Source organism: Meles meles, chromosome X, assembly GCF_922984935.1.
Source record: "Meles meles chromosome X, mMelMel3.1 paternal haplotype, whole genome shotgun sequence".
Lineage (NCBI taxonomy): Eukaryota > Metazoa > Chordata > Mammalia > Carnivora > Mustelidae > Meles > Meles meles.
The window spans coordinates 27,579,450-27,604,890 of record NC_060087.1 but is presented as its reverse complement, the minus strand read 5'-3'; the positions used below and the strand labels follow the sequence as shown (position 1 = coordinate 27,604,890).

Genomic DNA, 25,441 nt, shown 5'->3' with positions numbered 1-25,441 from the left:
CTCAAAAGTAAAGTCAAAAAAATAATTCAAGCAAATAAGATTCCACTCTGCAGACATTTCATGTAGCCTATATTCTAGAAGAGGCACAGTGACCTAGGCATACCTTGTTGAAAAGCAGTCACCATGGTTAAAGTCTATTAGTTCCATATTTTTCTGGGAGGCGGAAAAGCCATTCCATGACAGGGTCAGATCTTCTGAGACCCCCTGAAAAATTGCAAGGTTAATATAATCCCATTCATTTCCCCTCAAAAGTAGGTACATGAAGTACCTGTCATGTACCAGGCAATGCATTCTATACAGAAGGAAGAGTTTAGGCAAAGTCCTCTACATTTAATCTTCTAAATATTTTACTAATTGATTCTTATCTTTCAGTCTACCGATGACCATCAGGCTACGCCTGGACACCTGTCCTAGCTTGTTGCTCTATTTTTCTGCATCTTTTCCTGCCCTTCCCACAATCTATTCTCTAATTGACAGCCTGACTAATCTTTTCACACCCAGATCAGATGTGTCACTTCTCTGCATGCAACCTTTTCAGTGGGTTCCCACTGCATGAAGACTAAAGAGCAGAATCCTTACCATAATTCAAAAGGCCAGTGGGAGCTATGAAAATCTCCTCTTTATTTCTTTCTGATGGATGATGCATTCAAATAAGTGTATTTTGTCATAAAGACACAGATTCCAAATGCATGTGAAGGTTGAAAAAGGCAGTTTACTTATAAAATATTTATTACTACTTTATACAGCTTTGGTTTTGAATACACACTAACTTAATCTCAAACACATAATAGATTACGAAGAAAAAGTTTGTAGGAATGAATGGATAGACAAAGGGATAAATAAATGAATAAATGTATAAAAACAAATTCATATCATACAATCAAATGGCTCTTTATAAGAACTTATCAGAACAAAAGTATAATCTTGTGTGATATCCACTTCTGGCAATGTTTGTGTGCCTTTCTTTTTGTTTTTTTTAAAAGGCGTCCATTTTATATGTTTATAAAGGAATATGTTTCTTTGCTGGGAATAGTGTAGGCACAGTGCTCTTCTCTATCTCATTTAAAAAATAATAATAGTACCTAATGTTTGCTGAAGCTTTGCGGTTTTTAAAGCACTTTTCACATAGATTGCCTCATTTAAAATTCCTCTATTTCTTCTTTTACTATGGAAATTCTATTTAAGAAGATTTCCTTCTAAAATTAAGGCAATTACACTGTTCTGTTCCTGTATTTCTTAGCCATATGTTTCACCAAGGTATTGTCTCTCTCTTGGGTTTTTCTTCTCCAGATGTATACTTATGATTTACCCAGAGGAAAATGGAAATAGTGGGGGTTGTATACAGATTTGTTGTTGTTGTTTCTTATAAACTCAAGCATTTCGTTTTAAGAGCTGCTGTACCATTTTAGGAGTTGCCATTCTAATGTTCAAGGCCAATTTACATATTTTCTGTGAAACTATTTTGTCATTCAAATCGGGATTGTTAGAATAGGAAGAGTTATTTTTCATCTCCCCGTATTTCTCATTATTTGCTGTAACATTATGAGTTATCGCAGTTTAAATAAGCAAAGATTATCTAAAAATGAGGCCTGGGAAGGACAATTTGAGTCTTCGTGCACTTATATTTCAGCCTTTCAGTCTATACTACTACTACTCCTCCTCTAGTCTAAAAAGTACTTTATAATCACTGATCCTGTATTTAACAGGACATACATTAAATAAGCCAGAATTGAGTGATCTTTATTTATTTTTGATCTTACATTTTGCTTTTCTGGAGAAGTATTTGAAAGGGATCAGCTGAAACTATACTTCAATAACTCAGTTCCTCTTTTCCCTTTAGTACAGAAGTCTCACTCTCACAAAGTCTGAAAAACTTTGAACATGGACTTTATTTTCATAACATTGCCTAAATGTATGTATTGTTCATTTATATGTTGGTGACAATTTTGCTTTTGCAGTAGTGCAGAAATTCTCATTTATGTTGTAAGAGTTGTGTTTGCCCTTTCCACACATTTGTTTCTACCTTCCTATGTGCCAAACTTGGGCTGGACCCTGAATTTAAAAATACATTTCTTCTCTTGAAATCCCTACCTTACCGTGCGGATTAGACTTGCAGGGGGTAAGACAGACAAAAGAACAGATAATTGCCCAGTGGTGTAATTGCTAAGTGCAGAGATAAGAACCAGGTGCTCTAGAAACCATGTTGCCAGGTCCCCCACCCAAACCCAAGAAACAAGGCTTGGTGGAGCGGAAAAGAACAGTCAGGAAAAAATGACAAATGATAGTGGCTTCCGAGTGAACTGTTGTGAGTGGATGAGGGTAGAGAATAATCTGTGCGCAGACACATGTGGGACATGGGTCACATCATACTTGTAGCAGACCCGTGTGTAGCTATAAGTCTAGACTCTAAGGTTCTAACAGGCGGTAGAAGTCGAGAATCTGGAAAAGGTCTTACAAGTAAGGGAGGGAATTTGCATTGTATTCTGAGAGCAGTGAAAGGGTGACATTAGAGCAATTTAATAAATGATGACAGACTCCGATTTTCCATCTTCAAAAGTCTTCTCTGACAAAAGTGCTGAAGATTAACATGGAGGGCAGAAGGCCAGTGTTGGAGCAGTGCTTTTCAGTCCTATCTGAACATTAGAATCACTAGGGGCAGCAGAGGCTTTTAAAAAAATGCCAGTGCCTGGACTCCACCACAAACCAATGACATAAAAAGATTTGGGATTAGGGCAGAGACATTGGTATTTTTCAAAGCACCCTGGTTGATTCGACTGTGCAGACAAGGTTATGATTCAGTAAATAAGAGAGTGTGTCAGAGGCTTTTAATTAAAAACAGTCTGGGGAAGTGACAACTGGATGATAGAGAGGTTAGAAGGGCGATTAAGGAGGCTGAATGAATGACTTGGTACCTTGGCTAAAGGATAAGGAAGAAAGAGAGCTCAGGGATGATTTGTATGTTTCTCTTTGAATGACTAGGTAGAGGTACAGATGTATGTCAATGACTGGGGGAGAAGGGTGAAGATGATGTGATCAAGTTTTGGATACACTGCATATTTAAAAAGGATTTAGTAGATGTTTGACTCTGTGGATATGGAGTTTGGGAGGGAGTTTGACTATGACCACTGTAAAGGTGGTAAATGAAGTGATGTAAGGAGATGAACTCACCAGGGAGAGAAAACATCCAGTGAGAAGAAGAAAAGATCAAAAAGAGACTTGTAGGGAATAGTGACATTTAAGAGATGAGCTGAGGAGGATAAGGAGCGGCCAGAAAGGTGGAGTAGATTCCATGCCATGTTGATTGAAAGAAGGTTTCAAGGAGGTCTTATCAATGAGGACAAGTACTGAAGGGAGGTCTGCCAAAATAAAGACTTCAGAATCTCTAACTTGGTAGTGACTTGAATGTCATAGCTACTATCTACAACAATTCCAATGGCAATTTCAACTCAGCTATTATCTACAATTGCAGTAGAAAGAGTCAAAATGTAGTGACTAAAAAAGGAACCTGAAGTGTGAAAGTGGAAATAGTGCGTATTGACTAGCGCTTCTCAAACTTTAATGTGCACACAAATCACCCCTGGAATCTGGCTTAAACATGTAGAATCTGATCAGTTAGTTTTCGAGTGGAAGCCCAAGATACTGCATTTCTTGCAAGCTCACAGGTAATGTGAATACTGCTGGTACACAGGCCATGCCCTCAGTAGTGCCTGCATAAACCATTCTCCTCTTAGGGAAGATGACATCAGGTTGGCCAGATGTGGTGTTAGGGCCAAAAGCAAAACTCATTTGTTTGTTGTTTTCTTTTTAGATGAGGTTCTGGACTGAGTTTGAAGATACAGGGTGGGTGAAAAATTGAACCACTTCTTTTAGGAGGCAGAAGAAATTGGCAGACTGAGTATAGGGAGGTAATTAGGCATGGGTAGGAGAGAGACTCTCATATCTGTAGAGAGGACATGAGGAAGATGAGAAATACAGACTAGTCCTCCAATGGATAGGATCTGGCATTTTGCTTCATAGCCCATTGTTTTTTTGAAAGAATTGTTTTATATTTATTTTTATTCCTAAACTTGAATGGCTATACTGTGGCATGTGCTTGTAAAGAGAGAAGTGAGCCCTCTTTGCTTCACAAGTATAACTTGCATTTTCTGCACTTGTCAAATAAAAGTTTGAGTGATAAGGTGTAGGGATGAAATTCATTGTGCGTTCAGGGATTAAAAAATGCCTTTTTTAGTCTACATCTTTTTGAAATTTTTCGCATTCCAACAAATGCTTCAATTTCGATGTGGAAATGTACAATGATGAATGGGTTTTGCTGTGTGCATGGTATGCCAGTGACACAGTAATAAATCCACAGTGCTGGAATTGTAATGGTCCCCTTTACTCCATTTTAGTGAACTCTTGCTGACCCCTTTTGAGTTGTTAGTACTTTATTTGCTACATTTGGCACTTAACTAGTTGACAGCTGGGCCCAGTGGGACAGATGGGTCATTCAGTGATATATTTTGTCACTATCACACCTGGATAGTTCTCTTCTGTCTTGTGAGTGATCTACAATTATACACTGAAGTATTTTTCACAACTGTAGGTCAAGCTTTTTTCCCCACCATCAGGCTTTCATCTCAACCAATAGGTGCACCCTGCCAAAGGAAGCCATTTTTAAAATTCATTTTAATGATCAAATAATACCACATTTCAAAATATCCTTTTAAAATTAATATTTAAATAGCTTACATGTTTCATTATGACTAGATGTTGGTATTTTCTTATAATCTGTGACTCTCCAGCTGGTGGCAAAAATGCAATCCTCCTTTGACCTTAACTCAGTTCAGAGTGGGCATCAGCACTCATTTACCTATGGTTTATAATCACAATACGAGGTAATATGGTCTCTGACAGTCTGTTGATTATGAAATTAAGAGATCTGCCTGAATTCCACTTCTAGCTCCTCACCATATACATTGGGTGTGACTTTCAGCAAAATGTTTCATCATTTCCACTCTAGAAATGCTATTTACTATCTTTTAGACTTACATATTCCACAGATGGTATTATTTTCTTAATTGAAAAGTGGTCTTAGTGACCTAGAAAGCTGCCTAAATAATATGCTACTTTGTGCATGCTGTGAGAGAGCATCTTATCTAAAATTTTATTCTGAAGAATTCAAGTACACAGAAAAGCTGAAGGAACCCTACATTGAATACCCATGAACTTACCATCTAGATTCTGCTGTACCACTTCATTCCTTTATCCTCCCATCAATCCTCACCCCCCCCCACACACACACACTTTTTGATGCATTTCTAAGTTTGGAAACATCAGTACCCTTTACCCCAAAACACTTCAACATGTATATCATTAATTAGAGCTCAATATTCATTTATAGTTGTTTGTTTGTTTTCTTGTGGTAAAATTTGCATAGTCAAATGCACAAGTTTTATGTGTCCCATTCAGTGAATATTGATGGTGGGTACACTAGTGTGACATATGCCTCTATCAAGATACAGAAAAATACTGTCACCCCAGAAAGGAAAGAACTTTTGGATCTTAACTAGACTTATTAAGATGATCATTTCACAATATGTACAAATATTGAATTATTATGTTGTACACCTGAAACTCATGTTGTATATCAGTTTCACCTCACTTAAAAATTTTTTCCAGAGAAAGGAACCTTTTTTTTTTAGGTTGGCTTGAGCTTATTTTAACATGGCTGAATTTAAGATTGTCAAGCTGAATCATACCAATGGCCCATCCAGGGGAATGACATACTGTTGTACTGCTGATGTTCTCTCTGCTCATCCAATCACTGAGCTGACTGAGTTCTTCCCAATAACCTTGTAAGGTGAGGCTCTAGCTTTGACAGAAACATCAAGAAACATGTATTTCACAGACTGTTCGAGCTTGTAAGAACCTCAGGGATCATCCAGTCTGCTCACTTTTGCTTAGTGTCTCAAAATCTAAGAACTTCAGGATGCATAGGTGGCTCAGTTGGTCAGGCATCTGCCTTTGGCTCAGGTCATGATCCCAGGGTCCTAGGATTGGGTCCCATATTGGGCTCCTTGCTCAGTGGGGAGCCTGCTTCTCCCTCTGCCTGCTGTTCCCTCTGCTTGTGCGCGCTCTCTCTCTCTCTCTGACAAATAAATAAATAAAATCTTTTAAAAAATCTGAGAACCTCATTGGTGTTATGAAAGTACAAGGTTGTCTCTCTTCACCCCTATAATAGAGAGCAAGGGCCAGACATGCTGCTCAGTGCTTTGTGTTTATTATTTCCTTAATCTTAATAGATTATTAATCTTCTTGTTATTGTTATCCTCATTTTATAGAGAGTAAACTAGTTGTGAAATAACATTTTTACTGATTTTTGCCATGTTCAAACTAACCCTAAATGTTAGACTAATATTATAAAATATTTTTAACTTGGTCATTTACACTAGGTCTGTCTTCCATAAGTTTAAACATAAAGTTTGGCTGTTTCTGAATTCTAGCTTTTTAGGATTTAGGAAAGGAACAGAAATTCAAATTAGTCATAGTGGCTAGGATTTAATCACGTGCCTGTAACTCCCTTCCTTTTCCAGCTTTTTGGTCTGAAATGACATTTTTTTTCCCCGTGTTTATACAGCAGCCACATTCCTCATGTCCTGTTCCTAAATACAGCAAGTGTCCATTCACACTAGATACATATGACTTCAGGGTTAGTGTGTTTGTTTCTCCCTCTTCTTAATGGGTTTAAGTTGAAATTCTTTGCAGAACTTAACTATAAATAAGTCTTCTAAAGAACCATGTTTGAATGCCATGTGGAAGTACATGAAACAAATCTTAATATTCCCTATAATTTTGGTCATTATTATTTTTACTTACCTTGGTTTCTTACAAGTCTTTGAATATCAAACATGAAGTATGCTCACATTCCTGAAGGCAGAGATGTACCCTAACTTAGTACAAGAGTAGGATAATGGTGGTTTCTTTATTTCTTTTTTTTTAAGTTCCCTTCTAGATCACCCCCTAACATTTTGTTGACTATTTTAGCCTCAGTGAACAGTCTATTGCGATTCCCACATCTCTTTCCCATCTTTAACTATCACAACTCATTATCTTAACTCCCATTGGAATCATTTTCCTTACAGTTGCCCATAGTTAAATTTCTGCCATTCTTTACCCATTTGCGACCCATTTGCCTGCGAATCCACTCTACCAGTTTGGTATCTTCTACCTGAATTATTAAAGTACCCTGCGCAATCACTGAGATCCACAGTGTGCTCCACCAAGCAGATCACAAATATTTGCTGATGACTATAATCCATTGTTTGGTCTCTGTATGGAGAAGCAGGAACACCTTGGTTCATTATTGTCCTCTATGCTCTTATTTGAATTTTATCTTCACAACAATTCTTTGGTTGTACAACCATCATTATTTCAGTTTTGCAGTTGAGGAAATTGAAGTTGTGGTGAAGCAACTTTTGCAGATTAAATTTCGTCGCAAATCTAAGGCTATAACCCATTGCTAACTGCTAGTCAAGGTTTCTTTCTAAAACTTAGTCACAGTAACTTCTAATTCTCTGACTATAAATTCAGTGCAGAAATTGCAACAGAGTTGTTCTTTGTTCTGTAGCAATGTATATTCAAAAAGGCAATCATTTCGTTTTTGTAAATAACATTTTTCCCTAAGAGAAATGTTGTGGGAATTTATATCAGTCAAGAATGTATATCGATAATCAAACATAGCTAGCTTGAAAACATGAAGTGAAAGATTGGTTAGTACTCAATCAACTGAACTGTTTCTTTCTCTGCGGTATTGTGGTTCTTGACATGATTGCTGAGTTTCCAATTTGACACTTCTAGAGATCTGTAAATCAGGACACATGCTGAGTCCCAGTCTGTCATCGTGAGTCTTAGCATTGGTTATTTATTTCCCTTCTTTATCCAGCATCTACTTACTGGACAAATCAATTGAGAAGCTTTCTATGATGGCCCTTTGAAAGGATAAATGCACACATTTGGGTAGCTCTTCAATTACCAACATGCACAGATTGTCTGAGTTTATATGCATATATTTTATTATTATTTCACTTTTGCATGTCAGATGAATCTGGTATAAATGTAAATCTAACAGTATGGGCTCTAGTGACCAAGTACACTGCCATAATATATCTTTGGTCTATCAATAATATTCTGGGTGCAGTGTTGCAAGTGTGATGAAATTCTGTAGTTTGAATTGTTGGCCCAGGCATGGACAATTAGCAGGTCCATATGATGTCCAGCTACCACAATGGCCCAGCTCCAAAACAACAGCTTCTCTTTGATGATCTGCAGATTTTATGTTTACTTTCATTCCTTGACAAAGTGGAATATATATCACACTGCTCTTAGGACAGCTATATCACTCAATTGCAGTGCTTTGTTTCTGTAGTTAAATAACCAAATAGCTGCTTCACTGGTCTCTATGTGCTGATCTGTTTCTGTGAGTCTAGTCTGGTTCATTGGCCAATGAGTATTTCTGAGATGTTCTTTATCACATCAATCTAAGACCTAAATTGTATGTATCCTTAACAAAACCATTGCATCTCTTATTATCATTAATATCTGCCAGTGATGCTTATTTCACAGGTTGCAGCCCTTTTGAAAAAACGAAATCTCCAATGTTGTATGCACAATACATTTTACAAGTCAAATCATACTTCATTAAATTTTTATTGGAGTACAATATACATAAGGGAAAATGCACATGTTATAAATGTTTAGCTTGGTGGGTTTGCACAAACTAAATACAACTGTGTAAACACGCCTCAAATCAAGAAACAGAATAATATCCAGAACTCTGAAGCATCTGTCATGTCTCGTTCAGTGACTACGAGTCCCCTGAGGATAACCATTATCCTGACTTCTGCAGTCATCTTACTTTTTCCTCTTTTTATATATTATATAAGTGAAATAAAACAGTATGCCCTTGTTTTTGGCTGGCTTCTTTCACTCAACATTATGTTTGTGAGGTTAATATATACTACTGCATAAGTTGTAGATATTTTATTCTTGTTGCTAGATAGTATTATATTGGTAAATATATCACAGTGTATTTATTCATTTTCCAGTAGAGGGGAATTCAGGTAGCTTCCAGTTAGGGGAAGTTTCCAATTTAGTACCGGGGACTGGAACACCAGTCAAATATTTTAAATATACCTGACAAGTTGACTATTTAAAGAAATCTTTTGGTGAATTCTTTTATAAAGGAAATAATCTCTCCATAATTTCTGCTCTGCAAAATGTATTCTCACATATAGGTATTTATTTCATAAAGGTCGATGCATCTGTTTATTGTCTTTCTTGTATTCATCTCTTTGTACTTTGTACTTATGTTAATAACAATAGAGTATTTTATTGTTGTTATTAGCTTCTGAAGCTCAGTATGTTTTAAGATTTGAAAATACCCGGGACGCCTGGGTGGCTCAGTGGGTTAAAGCCTCTGCCTTCGGCTCAGGTCATGATCCCAGGGTCCTGGGATCGAGCCCCACATCAGGCTCTCTGCTCTGCAGGGAGCCTGCTTCCTCCTCTCTCTCTGCCTGCCTCTCTGCCTAGTTGTGATTTCTCTCTGTCAAATAAATAAAAATTAAAAAATTTAAAAAAAAGATTTGAAAATACCCATAAAAATATCCTTATCTGAATACTGTATGGTGATTAACATAACACAATTTTTGAAAAAAAAGGAAATTAGAGAAAGTTAATTTTAGCTATTCAAAGGCAAGAAAACAAATGTGAAGGAAGTGCAAGGAAAAGAAAACAAAAACCAAAACAATAAACAGTTCAAAAATAAAAAAAATCCTTATCTGATATATACATATACTCTTCTATATTACACCATCTAGATTTAATTAAAAAGACATATGGAGCCAAAAAGACATGCCAACAGATTCTCTCTGATCCACGGTCTATTTTAAGAATATTAGAGAAAGAAAGATCATGAATTATTTTTCGCTCACAAGAATCCCCCTCACATACCAAAATACCTTTTAATTTATGGGTTTTTTAAATCAGATGAGAATATTCTACTAGTAAATATGATATTGAAGATGTTCTCTAACAAAAAATATGGTTGATGCAGAGGCATTAAATCAGAAACATAGGATGCCCAGAAAATACTTATTTTGCTTAAAATAGAGATCATGGAAAATGAGAGGAAAATAAAGAGGGAAATATGCAATTCTTTTTTTTAAGTATTTATTTTAATTCTGGTTAATTAGTATACAGTGTTATATTAGTTTCAGGTGTACAATATAGTAATTCAACACTTCATACAATACCTAGTGCTCATCAAGGCAACTGTAGCCCTTAATCTCCATCACCTGTTTCACCTATCCCCCCCCCAACCTTTCCCCTCCAGTAACTGTCAGATTGTCCTTTATTGTCTGTTTCTTGCTTTGTCTCTCTGTCTCTCTTGCTTTTTCCCCTTTTCCTTGTTTTTTCCATTCCTTAAATTCCACGTATGAGTGAAGTCATATGGTATTTGTCTTTCTTGATTTATTTAGCTTAGCATTATACTCTCTATATCCATCCATGTCATTGCAAATGGCAAGATTTCATTATTTTTTTATGGCTGAGTGATATATATCTATATATCTAGATAGATAGATAGATCTCACCTCTTTGTCCATTTATCAGTCAATAGACACTTAGGCTGCTTCCATAGTTTGCCTATTGTAAATAATGCTGCTATAAACATACGGGTGCATGTATCCCTTTGAATTAATGTTTTTGTATCCTTTGGGTAAATACCTAGCAGTGCCATTACTGGATCATAAGGGAGTTCTAATTTTAACTTTTTGAGGAACTCTGTACTGTTTTCCAGAGTGGCCACACCACTTTGCATTCCCACCAACAGTGCATGAGGGTTCCTTTTTCTCTGTATCCTCACCAACACTTGTTGTTTCTTGTGCTATTGATTTTCACCATTCTGATAGGTGTGAGGTGCTCTTTGTAGTTTTGATTTGAACTTCCCTGATGACGAGTGATGATGAACATAATTCTTAAACCAGTGTTCAATTTATGTAAACTTGAAATGCAACGAAGAGACAGTGACTTCTTTTAAAGAAGAAAGACTCAAGGTCCTGAGCAAGAGTTAACTTTGAAAGTGGCATTTTTACATCATTATAAAAAGGAAGTATGGATAATTAAAATAGTCTACATGTACAATTCATTTGACAGGCAGTTACTGAAAGTATACCAGGCACCAAGCACTGGGCTGTGCACTAAGGTTTTTTTTTTTTAATTAAATGTATAAAAATCTAACTTAGACTAGCTTCCCCCAGAAGGATGACCTTGAAACAATGATTTGAGTGAAAGTTTTTTATTTGTAAGGTGATCCCATGAAATGCCAGTAAGAGAGTGGCACAGCAAAACAGGGAAAGAAGCCAATAATTGAGCCACTTATCAAGCGGGTTATTGCTATGGGCAACTTGAGTTCAACCCTGATGAGTGAACTCTGGGAGGCAGTGAAAAAGGCACCTCACAGATGTCACCCACAAAGGGTAATCTTCCAACTCTCATTTATCATTGGCTGATTCATTTGTCAATTCCTTATAGTAAGATTTCCACCACTCCACTAAGATTATCTTCCGTATGGTCCTGAGGGAATTCCATGTGGTCAAATCCAATGGACACTTTTGGCATGGGCTTTGGGGAGTCTGACTATTTGGGTCCAAGTGTTGGCTCTCCCACTCACTGTCTGTATGACCTTATGTCAATTCATTAATGCAGTCTATTTCTTCCTCTGTTCAATGAGAAGTAGCAACAGCAGCAGCATAAACAATGATAAATACCTCATAAGATCATCATAATGATTAAATTAACACTCATACAGAACTTAAAAACAGAGTTTTAAGCAGTGTAGATATTCAAATAAATGTTAATTATTATGATTTTTATTATCTGGCATGACATGGCTTTTAAAAGTATTAACCAGGGGCATCTGGGTGGCTCAGTGGGTTCAAGCCTCTGTCTTTAGCTCAGGTTATGATCCCAGGGTCCTGGGATCAAGCCCCGCATCCGGCTCTCTCCTCAGCAGGGAGTCTGCTTCCTCTTCTCTCTTTGCCTGACTCTCTGCCTCCTTGTGATCTCTGTCTGTCAAATAAATAAATAAAATCTTTTTTAAAAAGTATTAACCACTTTTGGGTTTTTGCAATTCTTTCTTGTCCATGTTTTCATGAAAGTATACTTTCCAGGCATTCCTCCTACTTTGCTAGCTATTCATTCATCTTATTAGCTACTGCTTCATTCTGTCTTTATGTGTTTTATTTTCTAGGACTTCATCTTACCCTTATGTTCTGTTCAATCTACATACCACAAGTGAGAAAGCATTGAGGTTTTCATTACTTTTCTGTAGTAATTTCTAACCCTGGATTTCTCTCTCTCCCCAAATACACAGCTATACCATCACATCTTCAGTCCAAGTGACTAAAATGATAATCCTATGTAGATGATCCTCAATACCTCCCACTGAATAGGTCGGAAATGGAGTTCATTATCTTTTCCCTGAAATGTTGTTCATCCTTTATTCTTTGGGTAGATTCTGAATGACACCTTTACCTGACAGGCACCAACCAGAAACCAGGGAATCTGTCTTGACTCCTTTGTTTCCCCACTGCTAAGCATTATGTCTGGTTATCTAGTAGATGGTAAATAAAATGGTGACTGACAGGCTAGATGAATGGATTGACAGGTAGGTGTGCTGGGAGGGATAGATGGATTGTTGAGTGAGTCTGTAGCCTGTAATTTTATTTAGTTAAATATTATCTGATGATCATGTACGGTTGAAGATCAAGGATGAGAAAGCACACCCTTAGTGGGATACATATACCAATGAACCAGCTTTCCTTGCTACATTACATACACATGACCCCTTTGGGATGAAAACTTTTATCGTTCTGGCTGAACAAGCACTCAAATTGTATATGTGTCTGAAATAATGATCTGGGCTATGAAAGTTTCCTCCTCTTGCCACAGTGAAGAGACACATACTCACATAATAGGAAGAACTCTTAATTTTTTTCTCCTATGATGGACTTTTTAAATATAAAGATTATGTCTACCCTATGAACTATAAGATGTAGGAAATATTCACTGGCATGAATACAAATGACTTATCATATTTATATCAAAAAAGTTTGCTAGCATAATAAAATGTCACTAATCCAGACTGATTAATGCAAAAACAAATTGGAATCAGAGATTTTTTTTAAGGAAAGCCAATTTTATTATTTTCATATACATGTAGCATATAAAAATGGGCTAAGAAAAAAGTTACAAACTATACAGAATAAAGTAACTGGCCGTGATAAGTTGAAAAAATGGTATGTAATTGAAATATCAGTTATTTCTTTGACTGATGGGAAATTATTTCGGAATATGTAAAGACATATTTTAAACAGCTTTCTTCTAATAGCATTTATACTATTAATTTTGTGAACTAAAGATTAAATAGAAGACTAATTAATAACTGTAAATCTTACCTAAAATAGATGCCATACTACCCTGTGGGGCAATAGCAACAGTGAAACAAACAAAAAAGAAGGGTGCTCAAAGAATATAGAGAGAGACTGACATTTAAACAGAGGTTCACGTGTTAATCCAAGTTGGAATATAATATGCTGACTGGTTTTGCAATACCAAGCAAGCACCCAAACAGAAATGAACTCCCCAAAACAGTCATTTATGATGAGTGCCACTCACCTGGTTTTACCTATTTTAGGTACCAGATTCTTGATTTCATGTCACAACCACTAGTCTTCTAGGATTTGTCTAGTTTTCATCCTTATTTTCAGAATATCTCAAGTACTTCTTTAACTCTTAGCTTTATGGGGGCAACAATAGGGTTAATGAAGAAGGACTAAATTTGCATCATGCAACATAATGTTACAGTATTTATGCTGTGTACATTTTATTTGTCTATCCATAGCCCCCTCTTGGTCCCTTTCTTCTTTGGTCTCTACTCCGAGGGGCTGATCTGTGTCATCACTGGGCTCACGTGCCCTCTGGCTTCTAGTTGGTTTACCCATAAGGGGAGATCTGGTAGGAGAGAGAGGACAAAGTGAGATCAGGATATTTACTCTCCTCTCCCTAGTGGAGTTACCTCAGGCCAATGGTGTCCCTTGGCAAAAGGTTACTGAGCTTCTCAAGGTGGATTATTCTTATGATTCTCAGCTTCTGGCTAATTCCACCCCCCCCCCCCCCGATTTCCTGGTCCTAGATATAGTAACAGCTCTACTGCTGCAAGGCCCAATTTCTTGTGTTCTCTTTGGTGATTTTCCTATATCCGGGTTATGTTGTAACTTATTCCTTTATAAATAAATCTCTCAGATTATCCAGGCTAGATCACAGAGGAAAATGTATGTCAAGCTAAGATACTCCAGAGGACAGTGGGGAGACATTGAAGGGTTTAAATGAAGGAGTGGGATGATCAGATTTATGTTCATTATTACTCTCTCTGTAGTGTGGAGGTCGCATTACAAAACAGAGACTTGAGACAGGGGGCTATAAAGTCTACTGCAAACGTGTATGCAAAAAATGATAGAGCTTTGCAGTGGGAATATGTGAAAAGTGGGAAGGAGTTCTATATGAGAGAAATTAGTAACCAATTATCCATGGTATTCATTGAGACCTCGAGAAAAATCTAGAATGTCTGTCATGTTTTGCTTAAGGGATAAAGTTGATAGTGGGTTTATTACTTATTTTCCAAGACATTATTTCTATTTTATGAAATCAACTTAAAGAAAAGATAATGTGGTCTTTAAAATATAAAAACAATGTGGTCATGTTTATTTTTAATATAAAATAAAGTACTTCAGAGCAGAATTTATAGAACATCTCCATCTTTGACTCACAATGATACAAAAAAAGATGATACAAAAAAAGACAGTATAATCCTTTCTTACTTACATAATATAATGCATATGAATTCTTAGATATTGTTATAAAACATTTACAGTAGGCCTATCTGCTCTTTGGTTGCCCCAGAAGAAAACCAGAGCGTGTGGTTTCTTTGGCAATTGAGGGAAATATCAGTAGGAAAGTGAGTAAGGCTTAAATATTCATACCCCAATATGTACCATCAGTCCTTGGGAGGTGGGGTGGCAGGAATCATCAATTCCCTGGTATATCTAGCCTGCAATTTAGGTGGCAAAGCAAATTCTTCGTGGCACTACAAATCCTTCAAGGAATGAACTGCCAGTGATAGTATCAGAAGTCAGGTTGTTGGGGACTGAAGCAGTAAGGGCAGAGGGATTCAGGCATTCTGCTCTAGAACCTTTCTAAAAGATTTTCATATTTGGCTCAGGGGATTGGGATTAGAGAGAGTTAAATTTTTATATACACAACTGATGTTCTAGGTTACCTTAAGGAAGATAACTTAACTTCATATTTGCCACCGGAAAAAGTAAGGAATTCTATTGTCCATTATCCTATCTGTAACAGAATGAAGAATTTTTTAAATGAATAATGTGAAAAGTGAGATCATCTTTGAAGGTTAAGTTTCAAAGGTCTTCTCCAGGCTAGCATTTACTCCTATATATTCATTTTTCCTTCTATTCCAGTTGAAAGAATCCAGAATCAGTGGGATGAAGTACAGGAACACCTTCAGAACCGGAGACAGCAGTTGAATGAAATGTTAAAGGATTCAACACAATGGCTAGAAGCTAAAGAAGAGGCTGAGCAGGTGTTGGGACAGGCCAGAGCCAAGCTTGAGTCGTGGAAGGAGGCTCCCTACACAATGGATGCAATCCAAAAGAAAATCACAGAAACCAAGGTTGGTATCATGATTATGTTCTTAAAATAAAATACCAGTTATATTGGATAAAATTATAACCGTAGATTAAAATTTAATGATTTTTTTTAAAGATTTTATTTATTTATTTATTTGACAGATCACAAGTAGGCAGAGAGGCAGGCAGAGAGAGAGAGAAGGAAGCAGGCTCCCCACGGAGCAGAGAACCCAATGCGGGGCTCCATCCTAGGACCCTGGAATCATGGCCTGAGCCAAAGACAGAGGCTTTAACCCACTCAGCCACCCAGGCGCCCCTAAATTTAATGATTTTTAATGTAAATTTTTTAAAAGAAAACAAGATTTAAGCTAAAATGAACAGTAGGCTTTTTTTTATTTAATTTCTTTTCAGTGTAACAGAATTCATTGTTTATGCACCACACCCAGTGCTCCATGCAATACGTGCCCTCCATAATACCCACCACCAGGCTCCCCAAACCTCCCAACCCCCGCCCCTTCAAAACCCTCAGATTGTTTTTCAGAGTCCATAGTTTCTCATGGTTCATCTCCCCCTCTAATTTCCCCCAACTCTCTTCTCCTCTCCATTTCCCCATGTCCTCCATGTTATTTCTTATGCCCCACAAATCAGTGAAACCATATGATAATTGACTCTCTCTGCTTGACTTATTTCACTCAGCATAATCTCTTCCAGTCCCATCCATGTTGCTACAAAAGTTGGGTATTCATCCTTTCTGATTGAAGCATAATACTCATCGTGTATATGGACCACATCTTCCTTATCCATTCGTACCTTGAAGGGCATCTTGGTTCTTTCCACAGTTTGGCAACTGTGGCCATTGCTGCTATGAACATTGGGGTACAGATGGCCCTTCTTTTCACTACATCTGTATCTTTGGGGTAAATACCCAGCAGTGCAATTGCAGGCTCATAGTAGCCAAAATAGAGATTAGAGAAAAACTCATCACTAATATCAGTCTTAAAATTAATTTTATTTAATCCAGATATCATAGGCTGGTTTTCACATTACACCATCTTTTGAGATCACTTCATAGTTGATATATATACTTGTGTGGTAGCATAAAATCAGTCATTTGGAATTACTTCCTTCCTAGAAAAAGTAATGTGTCCTTTCCTTCCTAAGCAGGACCCTGAATGGAGAAGGGAGGGGAAGTGTAAGGATAAGGCAAGGATGAGGGGTCTTCTCACATTCTCCTCCAGGTCTTTGACCTTCAGACCAATTGCCCTACTTCTTTCTTTTCCTTCTCTTCTTCTTTTCCCCCAAAACTCCATCATCTATCTGTCCACTTCAGAGTGTAGAACTCATTGTGGTAAAAGAAGGAGAAAAGGGAAAGGAAATAATATTTGTTCACTATGTTTTATCAAGCATCATGCCTGGTGCCATACATGCTTTTTATTCTTTCAAACCTCATAGTTGTGGGTCAGTTGGGAAAGACCTTAAATGCTAAACAGAGAACTAACACAGTGAGAATATGATTAGATTGAATATTTTATTAAAACCCTCTATAGATTTTTTTCCTGGTGGAAAAAGGCCTTCTGCTCAACAATTGGCTGAATCACAAGTTAGCTATGTCATCTGAGGAAAAAAAATTATTTGTGGTTTTCTTGGATGAAGTGACTTTCATTTCTAAATGAGTCAGTGTTTAGGCTGTGCTGAGCTACATGGCATATGTATTTATGCTAGGTTTATTTGAAATAAAACCTGAAATCTCAATAGTTTAATATAATAAAGATGAATTCCCTGGTTGTATCATAGTACAGTGGAGGTTGAAGAGCCCTTCCTGAGAGCCCTTTCATAAATAGAAACTGAAGGAATCCAGGATTTTCTAATTTTGTGATACTATCATCTTAAACTCATGGCTGCCCACAGTCACTGCAGGAGAGTAAGAGAGAATGTGGCCAGTTTATCCATGGGGTTCTATGGACAGGCCTGGAGATTATGTGCATCACCCACCTGCCATTGACCAGAACATGTTCCCAGCTTAACATCAGGAAGAATAAATGGGAATGGTGAGCTAATGAGCTTGTAGCCAGCCTCAGCCATAGCTACTTCTCCAAAGGAGGTGTGCTGCTATGAGGACAAGATTTTTGTTCATATGACAAGAATGTTAGAAAGTCACATAGGATTTTACAGACTCATCATTACCTCTGTTGGAAACAGTTATGTCTTTCACAAGATGTTTGTTGCCACTCGGATTTTCTCCTTTGGATGAACATAGAAGGCATAGGAATTTCTAATGGTGATATTCCCAATTCTTGGTTTGACTGTGGAATAGAATTGATGCAGCTGTTCTTGAAGGCTCGGGTCTTATCCATAAGGTACTCAGTATGTTATACCATTTCTTTTTCCTGTCCAAAAACTGAGGATTCTATGAATCTAGCAGATCTTGGAAGAAAGCAATTAACTGGTGGGAAGAATTAACAGGGGAAAAGGGTTTGGGCTGGACCCTTGAGTTAGAATAAGGAAAGGAGAAATGAGAGGCATATTGTGATAAATTTGATAAGGGCAAGAAGACTGCAAGTTGTCACATGAGAAATCTCAAAACCTACAAGAATCTTAAAGTGATGGCAAGAATGAATAGGGTTTTGTAGCCCCTAGAAAAGCAAGGGGCTTTAAATAAGAAATGAAAAGAAAGGCAAAAGAAAATATGAAAGGATAAAACAAAACAATTTCATCATCAAAACAAGTCATATGTTTTAAATACCTAAAACAAAGACAAGATGATATAATTGCTATCATTGTCACACTTTCAAAATAAAAAAACTGCTTTTCAAATGTCAGTCTAGAACTACATATTAAAAATGGCTCAGCCATTATCTATAGGAACTGATATTTGTTTGTGTTATATGTTAGGAATTCAACTAAGTATATAATTATATATATATATATATATATATATATATATATATATATATAGTTGCACTTTCACTGTATGTTCATTATATAAAGATGACCAAAGCTGTAATTTTTCCATCAATTCCCTAAATGACATATGCTAAAGCTAAGAGTAATCCTAATGCTAATACAAATATTTAGAAAGTACTTGTTCATTGTAAAAATTATGCTAATCATTTTACATATATTGGCTTAATTTTACCCTCTGAGGAAACTTCCATGAAAACTATTATTGTTCCCAGTTTATGGGTGAGAAAATTGAAGCCTAGAGAAGTTCAGAAACTCCTCTTAAAAATCATAGAGTTAGGAAATTAATGCATAGCAATTAATCTTGTAGATGACCTCACAGATTTTCTCTTCTACCCATTATCTTCTACGTGACTAAAACAAATCAAGAAAACACTGTGAAGATCAGAAAAGGAGACAACTGTAATTATGAATTGACAAATAAGATCATATAAGATAAGCCAACAGGTGGGAAATGAAAATGATGAAACAGTATACTGGGGAGAGGTTTTCATATTCTGTTTTACTATGAAAAACTAAAAAGAAAATTGCAAATTATAGCTTCTTTTTAATGAAACTACAAATTTTAATTCTTCTAAAAGTCAAGGAGCATATAAAATGGAGATTTCGCCTTTGTGTCTAATATGTTATCACTACTGAATGGTAATAGCTGGCTTATCTCTTACAATTTTCTTTTATGAAGAAAAGGTGAAAATAGACATAAATAGGCATTGGATAATTTAAACAGAATCTCCTAGCTCCTTAAATTCTTTCTGAGTCTCCGTGCCTAAGATTAGCAGGAGAGCTGGTGAGCCTCGTAAGGCGATCATCAGGCTGTGTCTACAGAGGCGGAGAGCTGTGATTAAACCAGCCAGCCTCCCTTGCAGCAACGTCATTGATGACTACCCTCACTGTCACAGTGAAATGGTTCCAAAGACAAGCACCAGTAGTATTATACTCTTTGAAAATTTAAACCAGTCATTGTACCTGAACTAAAGAAAAATTCATCTACAATTCTGATATTTTTGTGATTCATCATTGCTCATCTTTGTAATCTCTTCCATTTCTTATCTACGTACTTTCATTGTCGGCATGATGGAGATAAAATTTTGAATTCTGACTTTAAATTTAGTGTCCTTACATAAATACCTATAGACTTTTGATAATTAGCATTTTAAATACTTTACAGTATCTCATTAAGTTCTACCCTTAACCATCTCCTTACTGATAGGACATTCAGACAGCCTCCTCCTCTTGCTTAATAAAAAGTAGCAGAGAAAAGATGGGGACAAGAACAAGCCCATCACAGGAGAGGAATCAAGTCTCAGGTAGCATCCAGGGACAGTCCGTCTTGAAAGCATGGTCAGGCTGGAAGGAGATGGCAATGAGAGAGTCTCGATTTATCAAAAGAACAAGCTATAGGCAGCCCATTATGTTGATGATTAATGAGCAGTTCATTAAGAGATGTCCATAATATATGTAGTTTCTTTCCTACATAACCCTTAATTTTTTGGAAACAGAAACGTAATGGGAGGAAGTAGCTAATTCTGTGAACCACATGCTTTATTTCATCTTCTCCATGGCCCTAGTAAAACAATAATGTTTTTTTGAGGTGGAAAGACAGATGTTAGGGAAAAATCATACAGGATTTCCATTTTAATCAAACTCCCTGCCAATAAGCTATGACAGAATCCTATGAGGGATGATGCCATTTAACTTTCATAAGAAGTAAGATGGTGTGACATTGGCACCTAAAACTGCCAGCAGTGGTCATCATGGGATTTATTTTATTTGGCAGAATCTTGGTTGACTTCACAACCTGTTCCCCAGGCTATTAAGGTTGGCCCAAACTTGGCAATGAATTCCTTGAAAAAATTATTTCTTGATGATTTTAAGCTTTCTTTTCCAGTGTCAAGAGAGATTTATCCAGGCTCAGAGTTTTCATTTATTTTTTCCCCTTTCAGCTTTTGAAAGAGAAATTCCTTTTTTGTCTGCTTTGTGATTGCTTTTGTGTCAAATTCAGCATAAAAGCTTTTCAAATGTGACGGCATTAGCTGTTTTGTGCTTGGCTGAGCTAAGAGTACATGAATTCAATAGAGAAGTGAAATCTTGTTTGAGCCTAGCTGATTTGGCTCTATAATACTTAAAACTATCTGAGGCGAGAAATCCAATAATTTATCAAATTATTAAATAAACATTTCCAATGCTGCAAAATATCTGTGTTTTGAAGACATTCTTTAGGGAACTTGAAAGATAGATATACTATAATCAAGCAATTAATTTTAAAGGTGAACTTGTTATATATAGTAAATACAGTAGGTATTTGAGGATCTCAAATTATTTTACTAGGAAAGAACCTAATGAAGAACTTTTTCAAATATGGAAGTAAAACACTGCAGTTTTAATTATTTGGGGGGATGGGTGGAATTAGATCATATCCTTATGTGCCATAAGGATATGTACAGTATGTACAGTATGTACATTAGTGGAAGCTGAGTTCTTTCACATATTATTTACTTTTTGACTTGCACAAAATTAAATCAGCAAATTGATTCACACTGATAGTTTGAGGTTTGGATTTCTGATACTGTAATAAAAAACATCAGAAATCTTCTTGCCGGGACCTACCATTTCTTCATGATTAAAGAGAAAGAATCAATAACCTAATTGTACTTTATCTCCCAACATATGTATGAAGCTATTAAACTTCTCAAAGCATACAGCCAGAGTGCTTCCTACATCACTCATAGAGTAGAGGAAGTAAGGGGCTAGTTTCCCCAAGTATTACTATACTATATAAGTATTTAATGCATAGTCACCAAGACTTGAATAGTATTATGCTCTGATTACACCATATTTTACCTTGTTTCCTTTTCATAGTTTAACTTATATCATGCTCAAAAATATAATGTAGCAAGTCTGTAAACATACTCCTCCATAAAAGCAACAAATTGCAAGAATTGTCAAAATTGCCTTTTCTGAACTCTGGAAATTAACCAGAGGTTGACAGCATTTTATAAACTGCTGAACTTCAGTAAGAACAGAAGGGTTTGAGGCTTTTTACCTTGGTCTATTCCATCACTTTCTCCCAGCTCCACAGTAGTTTTGAGAATCAGCAGGCTTATAGCCACTAGAGAGGGAAGACCAGGATTGGAGTTCCTCAGAAAGACCCATTTCCTTCCCAGAGCTTTATTACTATTTGACCTGTCTTGCAGCTCCTTAGAACAAACCTATACACAAGGCCTTGTCATTTATTATTTGACTGACTTTGCACTAACTCCCAGAAAAAGCCCTATCCCCACAGTGTCTATCCCAAACAATCAGCAGCATTGTTTAAATAGTAACTGCCTGAGGCTGTGATATCAGTTGAGATAATCATGGTCTAGGAAAAAACTGAAAAGGAAGATCTGGGGAATGAGATGTCCTCAGAGGTATTTGAAAAACTCTGACATATTCCTGGGGGATCTACAAGGCTACATGCATGTTTTACCAAATAGAGACTATCAATAAAGAGATAAAAATTATGAACAGGAACCAAATATTGATTCTGGAGTTTAAAAGTATAATAATTAACATTTTTACTAGAGGAGCTCAACACCAGATCTGAGCTGGCAGAATAATCCACACCAAGGAAAAGGGAGAAAAAAATAATTAACAAAAAATACAGGAAGCAAAAACTGACAGACTTGATGGAAGAAATAAGCAGTTCCACAAGAACAAAGAAAAAAGACTTCAGTACCCTACTTTTAACAAGGGATAACCTTGGAAGAAAATCAATAAGGGAATAGGAGATATTATACCTGACTAGCTATATCTCTCAGGATAGTCTAAGTTATACCACACTAACAACCTTCAAATGTAGAAGCTCAACACAAACTTTATATTTCACTCATGTTACATATCCATTGTAGATTCACAAGAGGGTTCTACTTAGCTTAGTCAGTCAGGGACCAAGGTTGATAACAGCTGGGTCTTGATATATACTTCCATGATTAAGGAGGCAGGGAACATGAATAATGTCATCAATTCATAAACCTTCTGCCTGAAAGTGACAAGTAGCCATAATCAGTTACATAGCCATCTCCAGTTCAATGGGGGTGTGGATGGCTTGAAAAGGCACTGAATGTTTGTGGACAATAATGTATTATACTACAGTAGGCTCATGGGGTTTGAAAAATAGCCAAGAAAAATGCCACTTTCTGGAGATCTATCATCTGGCATTCTCTCTGGAGTAATTTCCACCAGCCATTTCCATATACTCTCAACCAGATTTCTCTTAGATGCCTGGGGTAGCTGGGTGATTTCTTAATTACAACACTACTTAAGCCTTTTAATAAAGTCAGCAAATTAAAGAGAAAGCCCAGATAAAGAGAATGCTTTCTAAAATGTCATAATGAAATTAAGGTAATGAAGTACTTGGAGGGCTCTCCTCCCTTCTTTTTGTATAAAACTTATTCCAAAGAAGCTGGAAGAGAAATGGGGCCTGAAAGTAAAGAGGGAGGAAAATAAATTGTATGCCATTAGTTTAATTATGAAAATTCATTACATGAAGCCATGTAAGACAGAAAATAATGGAACTCTAATGGGTTGGCCGATAACACATTTACTAGCCTGCTCTCAGCTTGTAGTCATTGTTGAAAGGACAAAAAAGTAACAACTTTGGTATGTAGTCCTCAAAGCTATTGAGAAGATTAATCATTTTCAGTAAGCTGGAAAATGAGGGCCATTTTCTTAAATAGTATCCCCTGTATAGAGTGTTACCTTCTGAAACAGAGATGTTTGGTAATGTCAGAGGTTTAATAGATGAATAGTGAAGTTAATGGTGAGAGGCTTTACTTTTGAAATAGCTTCCTTACAGATATTTTAACATTTCTATTATAAATCCATAAAGAGGTTTTATAGGTCATTTTAATTCACACAAGCAAGAGAGAGTGTTTCTTTTTCCCAATAGAGAATTATAGAACATTAATTCATACTTAGGACTGAATTGTTTAGTGATTTTTTTTTAATAAACCAAATCTGTGTTTTTTCTGCTGCCTTTGTTTGGCAATGTATTACTTTATTATACACAATAATTTTCCAATCATGCTATAATCATGAAGGAGACTGTTTTACATTCTTTGGTGTTCAGTTATAATAAGCTCAATCATTTACCTTAAATTCCTTTAAATGGAAGTATATCTTCTTTAGCTAGATTGAACGCTGAATACTGGAGTCAAGAAACTTGCATTTTTGTGACACCTCTATCACTGATTAGCTTCGTCATCAACAAGTCACTTAAACTTTCAGAGGTTTTCATATTATCAGATGGGCAATTATGGTATTGGGTCAGAGAAAAGGAAAAGGATAGTGGATAACAAAAGATGAAAGTGGATGTGTGGGTGGGGGTCCTATACTGGAGAGCCTCATAATCTAAGGAGAAAGTTTGGATTTTGTCTTGTAGGTAAGAGGGAGCCATTGAAAGTTTTTACAGAGGAGTGATATGGTTCTATTCGTATTTCAAAAATATTACTTGAGCAGCTCTTTGGATATGGAAGGACTGGTTTGAGGTGGAGGAAAGGAGCCAATAAAAAGGTTGTTGGAGAATCCAACCCAGAAAAAATGAGAACCTAAATTAAGGCAGTGACAGTGGAGGTAGATGACTTGGCTAAGGAGAAAATTGTGATAGAACCCTTCTTTGGGTATGCTCTCTGTTTCCTCTTCCAGTTAAGCGTAGGTTACACTACAGATGGAAAAAATTGGGCTAAGGACAGAACTTTAGAGAACATCAACATTTAAGAGAAAGATAGAAAAAGAACAACTGAAATCATAAGAGATTAGAGAGGAGACCCAAAAAGAGAGGGCTAAGAAAGGATGGAACCTCAAGAAGGGACTAACCAGTAGCACTAGTTGCTTCAAATAAATTAAATGAGAACCTAAGATTTACCGCAGACATTGGTGACTGCATCAGTTAACTATTTTTGCAAACATTCTGCATACCAGAACACTTCAGAATGTCAGTGGCACACAACAGTAAACATGTACTTTTTAATGAGTTGACAGCTTGGCTGGGGTGCCACTGCTTCATGCTGCAGCTTGGTTGGGGTGGCTCCCCTCCACGGTCACTCATCCTTTACCAGGGATGATCAGGGTAGTCCCAGGGATGTTTATTTCTTGGTGGTAGCTGAAACACATTAAGGGCTAACCACACTGCAGGAGCACATTTCAAGCCCCCTCTTGTATCAGTTCTATAAACACCCCATTAGGATTAGGAAAAATAAGTCATAAGGCCAAGGTCACTGACAAGGGCCAGGAACTCACCTCTGCTGTCCGTAGCAGGAAATTAAAAGTTAAATAGCAAAGAATGTGAGTACAGGGTGGGGTAAAGAATTTGGGCCACTAATCCAATTTACACCAATGATGTGTCAGAATAGTTTTAGTGGGGTGGTGTTGGCTCAAGCCTGATTTTATGAGCTGTACAGGGGCAGGAATGTAATCAGTGAACATTTGCTTTCTGAGGAGATTAACTTATGAAAGGAAAGACAAGGGCAGAGTGTAGGTTTTGTTGTTGTTGTTTGGAGATGAGGGGGTTGGAGGAGGACTCATGTTTGAAGGCTGTGGAGAAAGACCTTGCAGAGAGACAAGAGACTGAAAAGACATAAATATCCCAGAATAGAAGAGTGTCCAGACAGAGAGATCTGCTTCCCATCGCATGAGTCATCTCTTCCTTTGAGACTAAAAAGAAAGATGCAAGATATCATCTCTGTTTAATGAAATGT

General features: G+C 36.8%; 1 protein-coding gene across 9 annotated transcripts in view; it reads left to right on the top strand.

Annotated features, from left to right (window-relative positions):
* Positions 1–25,441, top strand: part of DMD (dystrophin) — a 2,324,635-nt gene that overhangs the window by 1,749,958 nt on the left and 549,236 nt on the right. For all 9 annotated transcript variants that reach the window (XM_045994540.1, XM_045994546.1, XM_045994545.1 and 6 more), the window contains one exon: positions 15,576–15,787. In XM_045994540.1, the coding sequence (XP_045850496.1) occupies positions 15,576–15,787 (212 nt within the window). The remainder of the gene's footprint in view (positions 1–15,575; positions 15,788–25,441) is intronic.